Source organism: Heteronotia binoei, chromosome 17 (genome assembly GCF_032191835.1).
Source record: "Heteronotia binoei isolate CCM8104 ecotype False Entrance Well chromosome 17, APGP_CSIRO_Hbin_v1, whole genome shotgun sequence".
NCBI lineage: Eukaryota > Metazoa > Chordata > Lepidosauria > Squamata > Gekkonidae > Heteronotia > Heteronotia binoei.
In genome coordinates, this window is record NC_083239.1 from 1,456,991 (window position 1) to 1,478,677 (window position 21,687).

General features: G+C 44.0%; 1 protein-coding gene across 1 annotated transcript in view; it reads right to left on the reverse strand.

The window, feature by feature from the left end:
* Window positions 1-426: 426 nt before the first annotated feature.
* CDC123 (cell division cycle 123) overlaps window positions 427-21,687 on the reverse strand; it is a 44,176-nt gene continuing 22,915 nt past the window's right edge. Inside the window, exons 7-13 of the mRNA XM_060258321.1 lie at window positions 20,837-20,885; window positions 19,201-19,276; window positions 17,300-17,422; window positions 11,942-11,970; window positions 7,434-7,562; window positions 4,518-4,655; window positions 427-1,135 (exon numbers count right to left, since the gene is read on the reverse strand). Of these exons, the coding sequence (XP_060114304.1) occupies window positions 1,103-1,135; window positions 4,518-4,655; window positions 7,434-7,562; window positions 11,942-11,970; window positions 17,300-17,422; window positions 19,201-19,276; window positions 20,837-20,885 (577 nt within the window). The 3' untranslated portion in view covers window positions 427-1,102. The remainder of the gene's footprint in view (window positions 1,136-4,517; window positions 4,656-7,433; window positions 7,563-11,941; window positions 11,971-17,299; window positions 17,423-19,200; window positions 19,277-20,836; window positions 20,886-21,687) is intronic.

The following is a 21,687-nucleotide window of genomic DNA, read 5'->3' on the forward strand; positions in this document are numbered from 1 at the left end:
GCCTACCCGCCCCCCCCCCCCAAAAAAAAAGCCAGCAAAAGGGGCATTTGTTTTTTAAATGTATAGGAGCTGCTTCTGTTATTGGGGGAAGGGGGTGTTAATCCTGCAATATAATTTTTTTAAGAGTTCCGATTTTTCTGCAAACTTGGGGCTTTTTCTGGTCTGTTGAAATGTCTTTCCTGTAGCTCTGTGGCTCTAATATCTGGCTTCAAGCAGCCACAGATTTGGCAATGTTGAGACATATATATAGATATAATTCCCTTCATCCCCAACCAACTAATCAATAAGGGGACTGGTTTGAACAGTTTGTGTGTGTGTGTGTGTGTGTGTGTGTGTGTGTGTGTGTGTGTGTAAAGCCTGCCATATACCTGTACCATTTTGGCTGTATCAAAATATTTTAAAAAAACACACATACATAAATTCTGCTTTTTTTGTGCATTTAATTATTTTATTTTTCTCATAAATGAGAAGGAGCAAAGATACGTTAGAGCGACGAAGCCTCCCTCTGCCCCAGCCACAGTGCCTTCTTCCCTGGGCACCAGTTACCTGCCTGCACAACTGCTTGTGCGGTTTCAGGGTTGAGGTCTTGGTACTGCAAATAAGTACTGGGGAAAAGAGTGTGGTAAGTGCAACACACAGCCATGCCATGAACACCAAAGCAGAAAGCCTTGAGTCTGTGGGAAGTAAAAAGGGCTGTCCTTCACACCAAAGGATTGGCTGCTTCCTTGCAAAGCAGTGAAGAGAGCTCCAGTCCTCTCTCTCTCTTAAGTCTAAAAGAGCTATGGCGGCTGCCAGTGCTGCCTTCCAAGGGGGTAGTTCTGCTGCAGAGGACAGAATTATAGCAGCAGCAGTGCTGGAATGGACTGCAAAGGCAGGAGGGAGAAGGAAGGCATAGCTAAGGGGTTGGCCGGACACCAAATAATCATCCACAAGTATGCTGAATATACAAGCATTTAATAAAGTGCCCCGACAAAACTGGCATTGTCTCAGTTATGTGAGCACAATATAAAAAACAGATTTTTTTTTTTAGCCGCTGGTGTACAAACTTGCTTCCTCCACCAAACTATAGCCTCCCACGTTGCTTCATTTTTCATCCTATACTTCATGATTCTTCATCGTCTTGCTGATTTCTTTTCTGTCAAGACAACCAAGAAATTGATTAGATACTTTAAATACAATTGTATTTAATGTTACAGCTACTTTCTAGAGAAGGTCAGTGATGAAAATTAATTAATTAATTAATTTCTGGGGCACACTCTGAAGCAATAGAAGTAGAATCTGGTCCTTATTGGTTTTAGAAACTGAACAAAATGAGATTTCTATTATCTAGTATTAGCAATTCAGATATCTTCCGACCATCATCAATACAGAGAATATTCACTTAAAAGCCACACAATTCCAGAAAGCATGGCAGTTCTCAGAGGGCACTGAAACTCCATTTATATTAACAGATTGTGCAATGAAATCTCCTTTTAAATAGGGAAATTGAAATCTAATGGCTTCTGGTTGAGTAACTAAAGCTAACACCACTATCATCTAAGCTGGTTCAAAGGTTGGCTCTTCATAATAGAAATTTTCTTGCTCAAACGTCACTGTTTAAAAGGCACAATGGACCATTAAATATCAAACAGTTTTCTACTCAATGTCCTGACGCTGCTCGCCCCAGCAATTTCTGCTGGGAGAGAATGACTGGGTTAAGGACATTATGCTGCTAACAGAACCAGGGACCTGCTGGTTTATGCCGAGAGAGAAATAGGCCTCTTTCCTGATTTTCGTATCATCACCATTAACGTAACTAGGTTCATTTTTAAAATCCAGTTCTTTGCTGAAACTACAGGAAACGTTCAGTAGAGGAATTCATAGTCCCTTGGAAAACTCCTCAAGATGCTACTGCAAACTTTGGAGACAGATCTGTTATGATTGGAGGGCTCCAGCATTTGGTGGCTTTTTGAGTCAAAAAAATCATTTCTGTGTGTGCAGGTGGGAGAGAGTTTTATACAGTTATGGATCATGTAGGCAACACATCACTTTTATCATTATTAGAAAAAAAAATCTGTGCAGATGCTGTACCATATTATACCCTGGGTACCCACCCTAAGGAAGCCTTTGTGGAGAGCCGGTTTGGTGTAGTGGTTAAGTGTGCGGACTCTTATCTGGGAGAACCGGGTTTGATTCCCCACTCCTCCACTTGCAGCTGCTGGAATGGCCTTGGGTCAGCCAGAGCTCTCTTATCTGGGAGAACCGGGTTTGATTCCCCACTCCTCCACTTGCACCTGCTGGAATGGCCTTGGGTCAGCCAGAGCTCTCTTATCTGGGAGAACCGGGTTTGATTCCCCACTCCTCCACTTGCACTGCTGGAATGGCCTTGGGTCAGCCAGAGCTCTCTTATCTGGGAGAACCGGGTTTGATTCCCCACTCCTCCACTTGCACCTGCTGGGATGGCCTTGGGTCAGCCAGAGCTCTCTTATCTGGGAGAACCGGGTTTGATTCCCCACTCCTCCACTTGCACCTGCTGGAATGGCCTTGGGTCAGCCAGAGCTCTCTTATCTGGGAGAACCAGGTTTGATTCCCCACTCCTCCACTTGCAGCTGCTGGGATGGCCTTGGGTCAGGCAGAGCTCTCTTATCTGGGAGAACCGGGTTTGATTCCCCACTCCTCCACTTGCACCTGCTGGAATGGCCTTGGGTCAGCCACAGCTCTGGCAGAGGTTGTCCTTGAAAGGGCAGCTGCTGTGAGAGCCCTCTCCAGCCGCACTCACCTCACAGGGTGTCTGTTGTGAGGGGAGAAGATATGGGAGATTGTAAGCCGTTCTGAGACTCTGATTCAGAGAGAAGGGTGGGGTATACATCTGCAGTCTTCTTCTTAGGTTCAAAGACTCTTATCTGGGAGTACCGGGTTTGACTCCCCACTCCTCCACTCGCAGCTGCTGGAATGGCTTTGGGTCAGCCATAGCTCTGGCAGAGCTGTCCTTGAAAGGGCAGCTGCTGTGAGAGCCCTCTCCAGCCCCACCCACCTCACAGGGTGTCTGTTGTGGAGGGGAAGGTAAAGGAGATTGTGAGCCGCTCTGAGACTCTTCGGAGTGGAGGGCGGGATATAAATCCAATATCTTCATCTACCTCACAGGGTGTCTGTTGTGGGGCGGGGGGGAGGTAAAGGAGATTGTGAGCCGCTCTGAGACCCTTTGGAGTGGAGGGCGGGATATAAATCCAATATCTTCATCTACCTCACAGGGTGTCTGTTGTGGGGGAGGAAGGGAAAGGAGATTGTGAGCCGCTCTGAGACTCTTCGGAGTGGAGGGCGGGATATAAATCCAATATCTTCATCTACCTCACAGGGTGTCTGTTGTGGGGTAGGAAGGTAAAGGAGATTGTGAGCCGCTCTGAGACTCTTCGGCGTGGAGGGCGGGATATAAATCCAATATCTTCTTCTTCATCTTCTTGTGAAGCTTGAAGGCTTGTCTTGGTAGTATTTATTTATTTATTTATTAAAATCAATTTGTAGGCCGCCCTTCCCTGCAAGTAGGGCTCAGGGTGGCCAACAACATAGTAAAATACAGTATCTTATGTTAAAAACAAAATAGTAAAAATATCTTTATATTACCGATGGCGAACATAACATTTTCAGTGCCTTGGAGCGGGGGGGGGGGGGGGGGGAGGCTTATGGAGAATGGGGGTGTGTGAGATGCCAGGCAGAACATCTCTGCCTTGCGTGCCCTGAGGAAATGAAATAAGTCCTTAGTAGACTTAGCTGTGCTCTAGTGGGTACATAAATCACACAGCAAAATACTCCACCATAACTCTGTTGAAGTTCTTTCTTTTTCTGCGTCTCCATCAATGGAACAATGGTGAAGGACTCTGTGATATGCTATGTTGAGATTTCAATCTGATTTCTTTGATGTGCCTATTTAAACTTTTCCTTGCACCTACAAGGCACTATTAACCTCATTAGAAGTGCAGATAAGCAAATAATTGATTTTGAAAGAGAACCTTGCTGCCTTCCACTGTGTAATAACCATGCCCCATTAGACGGGAACAAATGGGCAACTAGTTACCTCCAGAAGGTTCTGTTAGATAGTCTTTCCTTACCGTCCTACATTCAAGAAAATAGGATTGATTGCCTTTTCCTATTAAATGACAACATAATCGATATTACAAAAGCTGTTGCCAAATTCTTGGCTGAAATTGTTAAAAATTATTCTAAGCAGGTTTTATTGTGATCTTAATCTTAGTTTAGCCTTTTATGCTTTGAACAGACATATCTGATTGTTGTTTGGTTGGCAAGTCTCTGTAGATCTCTTTTTGTTATGCCAATAAAGGTGTGATTGGATTGGACCTCAGTGGAATACTTGCAAGTCTGACCTGGCTGATGGTAAATGCAGGGATCTTTTTTGAGTGCCTTCCCACCCCATGGCACACATGGATTTCTTTAATCCAACAATCACTCCAAATTCCCAAAGGCTTTGGCACTTTTTGCCTTCTATATTGAAGCCAAATCCTTCCATTACAACATTTACTTACTAGTTTCAACAGGTCGATTAATTTGTGAACATCTTCTCCAGTGGAAAGATCAACAAAATCTTTGGGGAGCCCGTAGCTGAGGTAAGGACTTGGCTGGACAGTGAGGCTGCTGTTTGTACAACGGAATGAGGGACACTCCTAATGGTGGGGGGGGGGGGGGAGAGAAGAAATAACCACCTTGATTTACAACCAAGAAAGTGAGTTTACTGGTTAAGACTGTTATTAGGTTTTTCTGAAATCTACAATGCCAAATAGGTAATCTGACAAAATCATAGGCTGTGCACTGTTTTCTTTTATGCAGACATTGAAGGATTTCGGCTAGGGATGGACACTAACGAATCAAGCTGGTTTGTGGTTCCTGAACCAGGGGTTCGGGAGCACGTGCCTCCCACAAACCTTCCCCAAACCTCATGAATCTCCATTGGAGGTTCATGAGGTTCGGGAAGGGTTTGCGTGGGCTCCAAAGGCATTTAAATACCTTTGGAGCCTGACCAGAAGTGAGATCCGAAAGGTATTTAAATGCCATCACACACCGCCAGCCCCCTCGCCAGACCCGAGTGCGTTCCAAAGGCATTTAAATGCCTTCAGAACTTACCTCTGGGTTGGTTGCCCTACAGGAAGTGAACTCCGACGACACTTAAATGCCTTCAAAGGGTTGGGCCAGCCCAGCTGAGCTCCAAAGGCCTTTATAGACTTTCAGAGCTTGCTCTAAGAACTCATTCCAGTTGGGTGGGCCGACTGGACTGAGCTCTGAGAGCGAGCTCAAAAGGAGCTCTCCCCCCTTTCCCACCTCCTCTCTTTCTCATCCAACAGCTAACCTACCTTTCTGCCTTCACCATCTTGAGGTTTCTGCACTTCCATACCCCTGGCACTGTATGTACCCCTGGGAAAACTATAGCTCAGTTGCACAGTGAGGAAAGTGCAAGGACGTGCAAGGGGCACCCAATTTCCCTGATCCCAACCTTCCTCACACTATTTCCTCTTTCCCTCCACCATATCTTAATCCCAATTTCCCTGATCCCAACCTTCCCCACACTATTTCCGCTTTCCCTCCACCATATCTTAATCCCCATAACCTCACCTTTCTCTGTTTCCTTCTCTCCTTCTCATCCACCCACCTAATTTTTACCAGCTCCTCCATCTTTAACTATATTTATTTACCTAATTTATAGCCCACCTTTCTCCACAATGATGACCCAGAGCAACTTACATTATTCTCCTCTCCTCCATTTTATCCTTAAAAAAACACCTTTGAGCATGGGCAGAGTGGAAGTGAGCCCCTGGAAAACAGGCCCCCCTCTCCGGCCCACCCTGGCCTTGCCCCCCAAAGCTGGGAAGAAGAAGCCGTCTGCTTGACCCTCTGAAAGGGGTGTGTGTGGAAGGAGGGAGAACAGCGTCACCTATTGGCCAGGTGCTGCTTTCCTGGCATGCCTGGGCCAGGTTGAGATGGGGAGGCCGCTGGACCACTTGGCCTGGACATCCTGGTGCTTTTAATGGCCAATGTGCTTCTGCCTGTAAGCTTGGCTGAGAATGTGTAACTGACCCAAGGTAATCCAGTGAGCTTCCAGGTATGGGAACCTGAGGTCCTAGTCTGAGACTCTAACCACTACAGAACAGTGGCTTTTGCAGGCTGGCTGCTGTTGAAGAGCAGCAAGCAGCCAGTCCCGCGGGAGTCATGCAAGTCATCCGGTAGGAAGTCATCTAGTGGTTGTTGCCGGGCAGCCCAATGAGTTCTCTCTCGATGGTCAAAAGGGCCCTGCCGGCCCCCCCCTGCCTTTAACGGACAGAAACCAAGGCTGGAACTGACTGGCAATACTGTTGTGGTTGGCAACAAAAGCTACTGAGGGCATCCTTTCTTTAGCAAAAGGGGTTCCTTTTATGATTTTAGGATTTTTAATCTACCTCCCCCCCAAAAAAAAATCAATTTATCAAATTGTATGCATAATTTAGAAAGGGATCTTTTAGAAAGTTTAAGTTATTGGGTTCTTTAATTATTGTATTATATTTTTCTTGTAATCCATCCTGAGCCCATTTGTGGGGAGGGTAGAATAAAAATCTACTAAAACGAAAATAAAATAAATGATGTTTTGAACTCATCAGTTCACTTCTGAGATGATCCCATCAGTGGCTAAAGACAACAGCATCTGGGGGAAAAGGATTCCCTGTGGATGCTTTTGCAGGTTGGCCCGATCAAGTGCTGCTGGCAGATGAACCATTCTCATGTGCCCTTTCATAGAATTGCATCAGAAAACACATCTGGGAGCACAAAATGTCAGCCAGAGCCTCATACTGCTCATCATCCCATATAATATATTTGTTTCCAAGAGGACAAATATATCTGTGTGGAAGCTTCTGTACAGCAAAAGAAATCTTGTTATCAAGATAGTCAAGCTGACAGAAGCTAGGAAGACTGGTTTAATTTAATAGATATATATGTCAAGCATTGTGTATTCAATATATATTAAAGAAGCCAGATCTTAGAATCGTTACCTTTATATTATAGAATTCAGATTGTAGAGTTGTTACTAACCCAAAGTTAAAAATGTGAGCACATCAAAGTAGCAGCCCCCACCTTTCTTCTTTCGCTTTTACTAACAGATGCAGGAATGTCCTCTTTGAAGATAAGACCTCCTGGGCCTTGTTCCCAGGCCCAGCCAGGCCTGAACCCAGGATGCGCTAGCCGCAATATAGATAAGGAACCCAGAGTGTGAATTTCACACGTGAATGTAGAATTGTTTATAGAACCTTTGATGCGCCATTTTAAAGCATGTATTCTAGTGTTACAAAGTATCAGTTCCAATCTTCAGCTGGAATGAGCCACATGGATTATCAATAAACCTAACTTTGTTTCAAAAACCAAGGACTGGTTATTTTGAAATCTCATGCTTGACAATATACAAAGTGTTTTCCTCTTACCTGTTCCATCACTGCTCCTTCACTCTGTTCATCTTTCAGGTTATTCCCAGAGAGCATCTCCTCCCATGTAAAAAGCAGGGAATCTGTTACTGCACCAAAGGGATTGAAATCAATTAGCCACACCCTTCCCTAAAGAAAAGGAACAATATTGAAAGAAAAACATGTTTATTCATATGGAACAAGGTAAAAGAAAATTTATAGCATAACAACGCCAGTCCCCATCATAGCTGCATACTCCATTTAAGACACTTACATTCGATAACATTCTCAGACCTCAATAAGGCAGATGCTGCACAGAGAGGGAGAGTCTGTTCTTACCGCTCATTCATACAAGTGCAGAAAATTCATGCATCCCATTCTTCTGTTTGTGCTCTTTCAAATGACATCTTAGAAATAGATTTAAAGGTGCCATAATTGGGGATTCTGCCATTTTTTCCTACTATAAAACATTTGGAACTAGAGATTAGTCAGTATTTAAGATTAATCATGTTTATGGCCAAGTAGCCCTAATTAAAATTCATAAGACTGAAGGGTGAAAAGAAGGGACAAATATATAACGGATAAAAAGGGTGCTGTCCTGAAACTGGTGCTGATGGAACTTGGGCACTCTATTAACCGCAACTAAGAGACGGGGAGTAGGTCTCAGGCCCATGCAAAGAACTCTTCCCTCCTGTATTGATTACAATTAAGGCTACACCATGCCCTATATTCAAACTATAACAGGAAAGGTAAGCAGTTCTGTAATGAAAGCTACAAGCCTCACACCCTAAAGCACTGTTCCTACAGAGAGCTGTATGTTTTTCAGTGTTTTGATGGACAGGTTAAGTTCCATTTCTCCCAAAGAGCAACCAGTAAGAGTTGATGGAATGTGTGTGAGAGAGAAAAACAGCAATTGGCAGTGGGAAGCTAAAGAGGGAGAGTAGATCTGAGTGAAGCAGAGCACCTTAAAGCTAACTGGACAGAAAAGTCAATTTGTAACAAAAGATACCAAATGCTGGAAAATAGGGAAACCATTCAAAAGAAAATAGAAATGTTACAACAGAAAATAAATGTAACCTTTGCCTTACTTTTTTCAGGGTTATGTTTAAATCATAAATAAAAGTAGTTATGTTTAAATCATAAAATAAATAAATTAACTTCTTGCTTGTTTAATCCTGTGGGCTCCTTCCTGGGGCTTCCTTATTTCTGTTTATGATTTACACACGTGGTTTCCCAAACAAACCTCATCTTCTTCTGCCCCAACTCCCAGTAAGTTGTAATTTTTTTTTCTGAGTGTAAAGGTGTGTGTGGGGGGGGCAGAGGCTTGGATTTGGGCAAAGCATAGGGCTCCAGCAGCAGGATTTCAGGGCTGGTTTTGAATTTTTAAAATATGAAATCAAGGGCACAGAAGAATTTTCCAGGGGGAAGGACTTGCATAGAGAAGGGGGAAATGGAAAGAAGGCAGAGAGGCAAGGGGCTAAAAAACCAAGAACGGAAGCATTTTCTGCAGCAGTATCAAATTATCCTGTAAGGATGCTAGCCTCCAGGTGGGACCTGGAGATCCCCTAGAATTACAGCTCATCTCCAGACTACAAACAGGGTTGCCACCAAAATTTTATTTTTCATTTCCCTGACTCCCAGATCAACATTCGTCAATTTCCCTGAGCACCATTCAAATATAACCACAAGTTTAAAAATGAATAGTCTTGAAGATGAGATGTTCATTCACGTGCATCATTAAATTGTATTATTTAAAGAGACAACTATAGTGACCATTACTCTTAAATCATCGAGCAAAGCTGAAGCCAAGACATCCAAGCAAAGATTCAGGTTGAGATACAAACACAGGAACAATCCCCCCCAATGTCAATAGCTTCCTTGTTGTCAATACTTATCTGCCAGATGATACCACCCAGAAATGATTTGCCTTTTCTCCCCTCCTGTGCTGCAGCCGTTTTATTTCCCCATGCTTCTCCTCCCTCACCACCCTGCACACACACATTCCTATTAGACGCTGCTATTAGAATATAACATTTCAATTACAATATTTGATTTAATACAGAACTATAACATTATAAAACAACATTCCATCCTGTACTTCCCACACTTCACGGCTCCTTGGCCCTGCTGTTTCTTTTTTTTGTCTTTATGCACTTCTTATATGAGATGTCATAAAACTTTAAGGTGGCGCAAGACACCTAATTACATTTAAGATGACAGCTTACCTTCCAGGGCTGTTGTCAAAAACTGCAACTGACAGATTAACTGCAAACCCACCCAACCCTCAATTACGGACAAAGCTAAGAAAACATCAGTAATCTTTCTTTTTAAAAATGGCATAAATAATTAATTATTCTCCCTTCTCTCCATTCTGGACCTGTTTCATGGTGCTGAGCCACCACAGACACAAGGACACACACATGCAGGGAAGAATGGAAGCCAGCACCTGTTTCAGCTGTGGGGTGGGTGGAAAGACAGCAAGTGTGGGGAGGTGAGAGAAGGCCAAGGGTTTGGGGGGGGGGGGGAGACAGCAAGGGTGCAGGGTGACTGAATGTCATGGGGTGGTGGGAGTAGTGGAGTGCTAAGAATGTGGAGGTGGTTGGGAGGAAGAGGTGGTTGGGGAGTGGTAGTTAAGAGGGTGGGTGGCAAGACACCAAGGGTGGAGGGGAGTGAATGCCTTCAGTTGGGTAGGTGGGAAGACAGCAAGGGTGAGGGGGGCACTTGCCTAGTAAGTAAGTAAGTAAGTAAGTAAAATTTTATTTATATCCCGCCCTCCCCCGCCAAAGCAGGCTCAGGGCGGCTAACAACATCCATAAGCAAACAATACAGTAGATAAAAACATTACATTGACATTATTTAAAACCAGTCAATACTTAATTAAAACTAAATCTGACGGTAACATTGTTGTTTTGACGCTATCCCTGTCAGTTGACATAATAATAAACAAGGTCCCTGAACCGAACCATTTTGGCGTTTTCCTTTATTACAACTATAATTCAGCAGTTCATGAACGCCAGCTTGAAGAGGGTGGTCTTGCAGGCCCTGCGGAACTGGTCAAGGCTTCGCAGGGCCCGCACCTTCTCTGGGAGCTGATTCCAAAGGTACGGGGCCACGGTAGAAAAGGCCCGTGCGCGGGTATTCTGAAGTTTAACTTCTTTTGGCCCAGGGATGGTCAATTTGTTTTTCCCTACTGACCTCAGTGCTCTCTGGGGTTCGTACGGGGAGAGACGGTCCCTCAGGTAGGTCGGTCCTCAGCCATATAGGGCTTTAAAGGTAATGACCAGCACTTTGTACTGGACCCGGTATACAATCAGCAGCCAGTGCAGTCCGCGTAACCCCGGCCATATATGCTCCCACCTTGGGAGACCTAGAGCCTCCTTCTAGAGCCAGTTGTTTTTCTTCATAACGGGCCTTATTCCTAGTATATATATATATTGTGCTCCACAGTTGGCTCTAGTTGGTTGGGTGTGGAGGAAAGCAAACAACACTGGGCCTTTGGATTGCCAATTTACATAACCATAGAGAGTGAATTTGCATAACCATCAGATTTATTAAGTTAACTGTAGTGCTACAGGTCGTGGGATTGCATGTATGAATGCTCTCCCCACTCAAACCTCAGGCACAAAGAAAACAGGCAAGGCACAGAAAACAGCTTAACTAAGCATTCTTCCTGCTATACTACACTACGGAAGGTTGAGAGGGGAAATGAACACCTCAGGTTTAAAAGTTTTGCTATACATTTCCAGTGGCTGCATAAACTGGTCCTAAAGACAGCTTTAGGTTACAGTTTTAAGTCTTTGTGCAACTGACAGTTTAGGAGAGCTCCTTCCAATAGCTATGCCTCTCTTTAATTCTTTCGTTCATCCACGTTAGTCTATTCCATAAACAAGACCATTGGAGAAGTTAAGACTGTCTTGCGATCACAGAGATGCAACGTCAGTTTTAACCAGAGAATCTGTGAAAGATGATGATGATATTGGCTTTATATCCCGCTCTCCGCTCTGAATCTCAAAGTCTCAGAGCGGCTTACAATCTCCTTTCCCGTCCTCCCCCACAACAAACACCCTGTGAGGCGGGTGGGGCTGAGCGGGCTCTCACAGCAGCTGCCCTTTCAAGGACAACCTCTGCCAGAGCTATGGCTGACCCAAGGCCATTCCAGCAGGTGCAAGTGGAGGAGTGGGGAATGAAACCCGATTCTCCCACATAAGAGTCCACACACTTAACCACTACACCAAACTGGCTGTCTGTATGTATTCCCTCTGTAGGAGAATACACAGCGGCAGATAGTCTGTACTGTACCGGCTCGCTTTTCAAAACTTGAGACCTTCTGCACGCCAAGCAGATGCTCTGCCAATGAGCCCCAGTGCTTCCTTTTGGTTGTTTCAGCATTACTCACTACAGTAGTTTATCTTGACTGCCAAGGCAAAACTCAGAGCGAAGATATAGTTTCCCTCTCGCAGGGGGTACTGATTTTTGCACAGAACAAATGTAACTGAAGAATATTGCAAAACCAAGAGGCTGTCACTCACCCTGCTGTCCCTGCAGACGTCAAACACAACTGGAAAAAAGGAGGAAAAAAATAAGTTGAACAAGTAGTTTTCCTGTGCTTATAGTAAGTAAGTAAAATTTTATTTATATCCCGCCCTCCCCCGCCGGAGCAGGCTCAGGGCGGCTAACAACAACAGAAAATAACAATACAGTAATAAAACATTAAATTAACCTTAAAACCAATCAATACATTAATTAAGAACAGTTACTAAATCTAATAGCATTAAATTAAATTAAATCTGACAGTAACATTGTTATTTGACGCTATGCCTGTCAGTTGGTATAATGATGGCGGATCTCTAAACTGGACCATTTTGATGTTTCCTTTATTGTACACTTACAGTTCAGCCATTCATAAACGCCAGTTTAAAGAGGGTGGTCTTGCAGGCCCTGCGGAACTGATCAAGGCTCCGCAGGGCCCGCACCTCCTCTGGGAGCTGATTCCAAAGGTATGGGGCCGCGGTAATAAAGGCCCGTGCGTGGGTATTCTGAAATGCGCGGGTATTATAGAACACAAAGTGAAAGCTCAAGGCTGATTCATTTGCTTGTAGACCAAGGCCTCCCTCCTAACGTTATTCAGGCAGCCTAGGAGGCAGGCGAGCACAGCACAGCACAGCACCTTCCTGCATCATCAGAGTAAAGTGAGAGGCTCTGAGCTGCATGGGAAGAAATGCCCTTCTGCCAGCTCAACCCCTCTTGGAAAGCAAGACTCCCCCTGGCAAAGGGAAGAAAGGCGACGCAGCAGCAAGCCCTACAAAGGCATCTGAGTGCAAGAAGGCAACCAGTGTGTTTAAAAAGTGCTGGAAATGTGAAGTGCAAGAGCAATACACTTGCATCTGCGAACACATATATAAATGAAAAGTGTGAGCCCAGTAGCACCTTTAAGAATAACAAAGGTTAAATAATAATAATAATAACTTTTTATTTATATCCCGCCCTCCCCGCGAGCAGGCTCAGGGCGGCTCACAACATGTAAATACAATATACAATAAAACCATGTGCAATAATCAATTATAAATTCCAGTTTTAAATTCATATACAATTCCAGTTATAAAATCAACCTTAAAATCATTAAATTACATTAGACATTAAGATTATGGTGCTGTAGTTAAGATCTTTCATAAAATCCAGTGACTAAAATGTAAAACATATCCAGCAGGGCTTTCTTGGCTCGGTATTAAGTGAAGGCTATTTTAAAGAGGTGGGTCTTGCAGGCCCTGCGGAATTGATCTAAGCATCGCAGGGCCCGTACTTCCTCCGGGAGTTGGTTCCACAGTAGGGGGGCCGCTATAGAGATCTGGGTATGAGCTTTCATTTGCAGGCATACTTCTTCAGATAACTTCAGATTATTTATTTATTTAGTTATCATTTGACATTTCTCTCCTGCCTTTCCTGAAACGTGCTCAGGGCAGGTCACATCAGGAATAAAACAATTATATAACTTATAAAACAGGCAGCTAAACATAAAACCAGACAGATCAATTAGCGAATCAGAAGTGCAAATCCTTCTGAAGAGGTGCAGGCTCATGAAAGCTTCTACCCAGAATTAAACTTTCGTTGGTCTTGAAGGTGCCCTTGCACTCAAACTTTGTTCTGTCGTTTCAGACCAACAAGGCTGCTCACCCAAATATACAAATGCAGGTAAACTTGACAGAGATCCAGGCTATGGCTCCTTTGCTAGTCTACACCTGGTGACAAATCTGGGTTTGCTATTATGAGCTTTAGTGAATAACATGGGGTTGGGGGCGGAATAAAGCATTCCTTGATCAATGCCATAACACGGATTGTACCGGATGTCAATCTTAGCACTTTCATTATGACTTTACTGACTTTATCTATTCATACACTTATAGCCCGCTTCCCTTCCTCATTGGAGACTAGGGTTGCCAGTCCCCAGGTCTAGGCGAGGAGTTCCCCCAGTTTTCAGGGCTTCTGCCCACCCCCAGCCCCCAAACACGGATATGTTCAATTGACCCTATGCTGCTCTCTTACTTGCATGGTGACATGTGCCTCCAGGACAAAGGCCAAGAAGGCGGCCGCACAGAGGATGAGGCACTTAGGAAACCCACCGCCACCATACACACACTTCTTGTACGGATCACTTCACTGGGAAGGCCAACTGGGGATGTACAAGACTTGGAGGGAGGGACCCTTGCTCTTGTCACTTCCTCTCAATACACCATTGGCCTGCCGTTGTGAGCAGCTGGCCAACTGAACGGTGAGAAGGATTCTCGCTCTTGCTCTGGAAGCCTCACCGCCTTTTTGGTGGCTTGCCAACATAAAAACAGGTTGCCTACCTACAACTGATTATCTTTGAGTGGTCTTCTATACAGTCACACAAGGGTAACTGCGCCTGTTCGAACCCAATGTTGGACACTTCTAAAGCGATTCCTAGATGTTTTTGTATGCTCTCTCTTCAGGCTTGGGGAGTGAACATGCTCAGACCTGAAGGGAGACTGTGTCCTGCTCAACTCCTTCTACTGCAGGGGTGGGGAACGTCCGGCCCGAGGGCTGTTTACGGCCCTCGAGATCACTTCGTCTGGCCCTTGGGGATTGCTGGGCTGAGCCAAGTGATGTGGCAGCCTCCCTGGGGCCCAGCTGGCTGGCAAGGATCATGGGGCCAAGCCACGCTGTGCAGTGGCATCCCAGGGGCCTAGCCGGCTGGCAGAGATCATGAGACCCAGCTGCGCTGTGTGGCGGCTTCCCTGAGGCCTGGCTAGCAGGCCAGAATTGCTGTGGGGCCTGGAAAAGTCACTGTCGCAGTTCAGGCAAGTTTTCCTCCTCATTTCTTTATTTCCCTTTCTATCTCTTCTCCCCATTTCTTTGTTTCCCTTAATTCCCCTTTCTTCCCCTCTTTATTTCCCTTTCTTTCCCTTTCTTCCCATTTCTTTATTTCCATTTATTTCCCTTTCTTCCCCCATTTCTTTCCCCCTGTATTGCCCTTTCTTCCCTCCATTTCTTTATTTCTCTTTCTTTCCCCCATTTATTTCCCTTTCTCCCTTCCCTCCTCCCTCCCTCTTTCTCTCTGTGGAGCCTGAGTGGTGGGTATCATGAAGGACTGCTTCTGGAGTATGTGGATGCCCTTAAAGGTCTGCTGGGAGAAGTTGCAGTTTCCGCATGAAGGGAAGGAGGAAGGAGTGGCAGGGGTAGGAGCCAGCTACCCCCAGTTCAATTTGCACTTGATTATCCCAGATGATGTAGCCTAATATGCTAATGAGTGTGTGCCCTAATATGCTAAGCAAACGAACTTCCTCCCCACTGGAATACCGACTGTGCTATAGAACTGATCCCGGGGCAAGAACTTCCTAAGGCTAAGCTGTTTTCCATGGGGTGGGCAGAAAAAGCCGAACAACGGAAGTTTTTAGATAAAAACCTAAAGAGGGGTTTCATCAGACCTGTGACAGCCCCACATGCTGCCCCAGTACTGTTTAGAAAGAAGAAGGATGGTGGCTTAGACTTTGCACAGATTTTCAAGGAATCAATGGGATTTCCACCTCGAATGCCTACCCCATACCCTTAATTAAGGATTTATTAAGCACAGTGTCTGGGGGGGAAATCTTTATAAAGTTAGATTTGCGAGACGCTTATTTTAGAGTGTGCATAAAAGAAGGAGATGAGTGGAAAACTGCATTCAATATTCTTATGGGACAGTTTGAATACTTAGTCATGCCATTTGGATTACAAGGGGCTCCCGGAGTTTTATGAATTTCATAAATTAAGTACTGAGGGACTACTTGTATAAAGGGGTCGTAGTGTACCTGGATGATATAATTATTTATTCTAAAGACTTACAATCTCATGTGAAATTAGTACGGAAAGTACTCAACACTCTATATGAACATAAGCTATACGCCAAATTGTCTAAGTGTGAGTTCCACAAAACAGAACTGGATTACTTGGGGTACAGAGTGTCCAGGAAGGGGTTAGCGATGGACTCCGCTAAAACACAAGCCTTTGCTGAGGCGGGATAGCTCTTTCCAGGAAATTCCTGGAGGCACTGACCTTCCTTGACCCTCAGGAATTTCCTGTGAAACATTCCCAGAAAATCTGTTCCCAAGCGAGTTAGCTGAGAGTGTCATTCACTTTTTTGATATTAGAACAATCCCAAGTTCAAATGTTCCTCAAGTACAGCTTTTAAAATTATAGCTCTGTAAATAAAATGTATTTTTGTGGACCAAACAGTAGCCTATCTGAAGACAAAATGAACGACTTCTGAATCATTAAGAGCTATCATAGATTCGCCACACTTAGCCGTACAGAATGGAAATCCATCAGCCTTGTGAAGCCAATATATAGGACAGATGGACTCACGTTCTAGCTGAATCTGAAGGAGTGAGCAGTGAATGACTCATGAAAGCTCAGGCTCTACCACAGATTTTGTTAGACTTTAAGGTGCTCTTGGACTCTTACTCTTTTCTACTGCTACAGGCAGACTAACATGGCTGCCCATCTTGATCTATCTTGAAACATTCATATGTGTGACTGAACCAGATATAACACCCATCATCTCCCAAATTAAGTTAGTTTACCTTTATTGACTTCACAGATAAAAGATCATTAAAATAAAGAGTTCAGTATAGAATGAATCATAGATTAAAATAATCTGTATTAAAATATTGCAAATTTACAGTACATTACCAACGTTCCTTCTAAACGGAGTTAGCGTGAGTCAGCTCACAGATTTTTGGCCTCCAGCTCACACAGTTTTGTATTAGCTCAGGAAGGATGACCCCAGAGCACAATGATTTGTGCAGTAATTCACAACTTTAATGCCAGTAGCTCACAAAGTAGAATTTTTGCTCACAAGCCTTTGCAGCTTAGAGGGAACATTGTATATTACTATGTATAAGAACAGCAGCATATAAGAACTTCACCATAAGGTCAGTTATATTATCATCCGTGTTATTAAGCAAAAAACCCAATTTGTATGTATCAGGAAAATCCATACACTGGATAAAATTCGGAGTAAAATATTTTGTAAAATTTTGATATTCCAGTTCTCAGAATTAATTTTAAAGACAACCTTTAACCAGCCCTGTAGCCAGATTTTTTTCATTGCGGGGGGAGGGTTCTGGGGCATCAGGCAGGGATCTGATTAATTATTGCATACAGGACACATGTCTCTTCCTCCACTCCCAGCATCACTCATGCAGCAGCAGCTCCTCACCTTCCTGGAAGGAGTGCTGAAAACCCTACGGTTGTCCACTGGCTCCAATCCTGGGCTGCATATCTCCTGCAGCTCTCCTTGGGTTGGGGGTGCAGCAAGGAGTTACACCTAGTTACAGGCTTGCCTTTAACTCTGAAAAAGCCCCAATTATTTTCTAATAAATTATACTCACAGTCTTCATCAAAGAATTTATATTGTATGTATTTCTTGAAAAATTCCTGTATACATCTACAGATCTCTTCTTTTTGTTTAGAGATGTGCTCGTAGTACTGAGTGTAGTCTCGCTGAGATATACCTGCCAAGAAAAATCATATCTGTCATGCGTTGCTTGTGTAATGAGCAGAAATGGTGTCCACAGTGAGAAGTCTGAGATATGGTTTCTTTGACAGATAGAAAGACAGCTCACTCTATATTCCTGTTCTTTAAAGACACTCACGAAGGTCCCAGATAGCTTTTTGAAAAGGCAGATCCATGGGATGTGAACCAAAGTTGAATTGTTTATAAATAATCTCTTTTCTTCAATAAATGTCTAACATGGTATTAAGAGCTACTGCTGAGGTAGAATGCCTGTAAGTTTCTCGCTGAAATTACTTGAAATTTGGCACTACTTATTTTAGAATGTGCTATGGAATATTTTAACAAGACATTGGCACCAAAGGAAAAGTCATTTATTTCTTGCACATCCTTAGAAAGCAAGCCTAAACAGATCTACTCACTATCCTTCTCAAGTCTATGCAATGCGACTTGCTCCCAGAAAAGGATTCTTAGGATTGCACAGAAAAGGAAAAATGAGTGGAATCAGCTCTTCTTTTCTGAGCAGGTAATCTGCCTCTTGGTACAAAACTCATGAAAGAAATCTGCAAGACTCCACTTCTGATGGGATAAACAAACACATCCACAAATAAGAATTCCTTTTTATTCCCCCAGTTTTTCCAAGGAGCTCAGAGCAGCACTTTGGCCTCACCACTTCTCTCATGAGATAGGCAAGCAAACAGACAGTGGCTTGCCATGGTTAGTTATCATACCACTCTGCTGCCATTCCTGCTACATGCGGGCAGCTCTTTCTTATCTGACAGCCTATCTGGGGCAGTGATTAGGCCCAAGTTCAAACCCCCACTCACCCTGAAACTCACAATGGGACCTTGGGCCATTCAAACAATAAACTACGCTAAGTTCAGCTTACCAGAAGGGCTTGAAGAAGATCTTCACTAGGAAAGTAACTAAATTTATCTTATTGAGTAAGGGCAGAGGTGAAAATTTCAATTGCTGAAGATACTAATCAGATTTTTTAAGACTGGAAGTTTCTGACCAAGAAACATGGCTAAGCGAAACGAAGTAAAGCCTGTATGTAAGGCCTAGGAATTAAGTAAGTACCATGGAGTTTGGGGGGATGGTGAGAGTACTGCCCAACATGCTTACATTAGTTTAGTTTAGTTTATTTACAATTTATATCCCGCCCTTCCCACCAAGGTGGCTCAGGGCTGCTCACAGCGCATAAAATCTAACATAAAAATATTAAGTTTAAACATTTTACACAGTTAAAAACATTAAAACATAGCAGAAATGTAATAGAACTACACTCATTTTCCTATGCCGGTTAGTTATAAGCCAGCCAGAAGAAGGTTGTCTTACAGGCCCTGCGGAACTGAGCAAGGTCCCGCAGGGCCCTCACCTCCTCTGGCAGCTGGTTCCACCAGGAAGGGGCCATTACAGAGAAAGCCCTATTACACCCAGGTTTTGGACTGGACAAGACATTACATGCCATGCAATGTCATTTCTGCCCCTGGACCTTTCTTCTGGTCCAGAAACCAAGCACCGGCCCACCAATGGGAGCTCTCTTGCCAACAAGCAGGTAACCCTAATCAAGCCTCAGATTCTGACCAACTTGAGAGAGAGAGAGAGAGCGAGAGAGCGATCCAACCAAGAAGACATGAGTCTGTTCTAGTACCATAACAGTCAAAAGGGATGGTGGACACATCATGCCGCAAACTCTTGAAGAAGAAGGTCACACCACTTACTGCAAATAAACCTTAGAAACCACAGTGAAACAAGAACTGTTCTCAACATACTCACCTATGAGCTTGTTTTCCTTTACAAAACACCTGAACTCGGCTCCAGGGATTAATTCACACCATTTCCGGAGCACAAGCTGTTGGAGAAAAAAAGAATCAAAAAAAGGATTTCAAAATTATTCACTGCTATAAAATACAAACATGTTCTCAACATCGCTTCTTAGCAAGCCAACCAAAAGGACTGAAATGATTTTGAGAGCAATCTTAAACAGGTCTACTCAGAAGTAACTTCTATCTTATTCAATAGGACTTACTCCCAGAAAAGTGTTCTTCAAATTGTGGCCTTTGTTGCTTTTTTCTCTCCAAGAAACAGTGACTTTGGTCTTCTTACACCTCTATTAAGAACATTTGCTGTTGCAAGAGGTTGTCAACTGTCTTTCAAAAGGAAGTTAGAAAAAGCCCCAAAGGATAAGTCCATCAGTAGTGAACTGGAGCCTCCACCAAGAAAGAAAGCCACTGAATTACTATCAGCCTGCTCATGATCGCCCACAGGCCTCTGGCTGGCCAGTGGGAGAAACAGGATGCTAGACCAGATGGTCCTTTAGTCCAATATAACAAGGCTCTTCCACTCTTAACACACAGGTCTGCCTAGTTAGGGTCAGTAAAATGTCCATCTAATTTGGCAACCTGATTGCGACAATGGGCAACCTATTTGACAAGCAAAGTAGGAAACTGAAGGTCGTCCACTGAGGATTCTCCCCAGAATCTCTTATTCAGGTTTGAAAACAAAATTTTCATAAGGGGTTGAATCCCATAGATCTGTTCTGTGGATAGCAATGCCTTCCCCCAACCAAAGAGCTTTTCAGGAAAAGGCGCTGCCATTAGCAGCATCTATTTGCTGGGTCCAGCCTATAAGCTCTGCTTTCCTGCACTGGCAAAAATATCTATAAAAAGAGTAAGTGATGTAAATTCAGCCAAAGTGACAAGGTCAATTTTTTAGCCAGACAGAGGTCATTCAATCCTAATGCACTGGTTACTCAATGTCCCCTTTTTTGATAATACTGACTCACTATGTGTAAATCCAGCAGTGGGGAAGGCTGGGCGGGCGTGTGTGACTGCACAGATGACCACTCGAAGATCATCAGTTACAGGTAAGCAACCTGTTTATCTTCATCAAGGTCTCTGTGCAGTCTCACACATGGGTGATCAACAAGTTGATAACCAGAAACGGTGGTGGGTGCTGGCAATAACCATATCAGCAGTATAACATCCCTTACCTGCAGGCACTCTCCTGTTTCAGATTTAGTGGAACACAAGCTGAAGAGAAGGAACACAGCAAGGCAGGTGTTGTCTGAGCGGCATTTAGGAAGAAACTGAGTGGGAGGGGCACTTCCCTCTCACTCCAGGCATGCGCAGTCAATGCCTGCTCCCCAGAGTGAGTTGGAAAGTGCACCAAAAGATGCTCAAAGCGAGCGATTGGAGATTCTGAGGTAGGGATTCTTGCCAGCAGCAAGACCGACATGTGGGACTGCACAGAGACCACGATGAAGATCATTGCCCTTCGTATTCGGATAATTAGGGGCATTCTCCCTTTCAGTGGCTTTTTTTTTTACACAAACATGAAAATAAAGCCTGAGCTGTAACGCCATTGATGCCAACATGCAAAAGTTGGCCTAGAAAGGGGGACTTCCTCTTACCTCATACTGCAAGCTGGGGTCTGGGGAATCATCGTTACAATGAATAAACCTAAAAGAAAAAAAAAAGCAGATGTGCTAGACCTGTTTTCAAAGCAAGATCTACGAATGAGGGTATTAGCATGAAAACAATGCCAGTGGTATCAATTACAAAGCAAAGCTAGACACCGGGAAAGACCCTGGCACTCTTTGCTTCACCACTCATGCGCTGTCCCACATGGCACAGCATAATGTGCTTAGTAATAATGTAGTGAGGAAATGTATTCCAATCACACTGGCTTTAAAAGAAAAAGGAATTTGTATTGATTAGACTCCTTCCATCAACAAGCTATGTTTTGGGCCTAGGCTAATACAACTCCATTCATATGAACATATGAAGCTGCCTTATACTGAATCAGACCCTCGGTCCATCAAAGTCAGTATTGTCTACTCAGACTGGCAGCGGCTCTCCAGAGTCTCAAGCTGAGATTTTTCACACCAATTTGCCTGGACCCTTTTTTGGAGATGCCAGGGATTGAACCTGGGACCTTCTGCTTACCAAGCAGATGCTCTACCACTGAGCTACCGTCCCTCCCATACCCTACCCATAACGTCCCTCCCATTCCCTACCGTATGAGTGAGCTTCAGTGTTGCAACTCTGAATGCTGCATGGAATGCAGTTGCAGAAGTTTCAGAAGCAATAGATCATGAGCAGATTCTGTTCACCTATCAGTTTGGTTCAGTTTATATTCAATTTGTTGTTGTTCAGTCGCACAGTCAAGTCTGACTCTTTGCGACCCCATGCCCCTAATAAACACTTATCAGGTTGTAATTACAACCTTCTTAGTATTTTTCCGGGAGAAACTGCTTTGGAG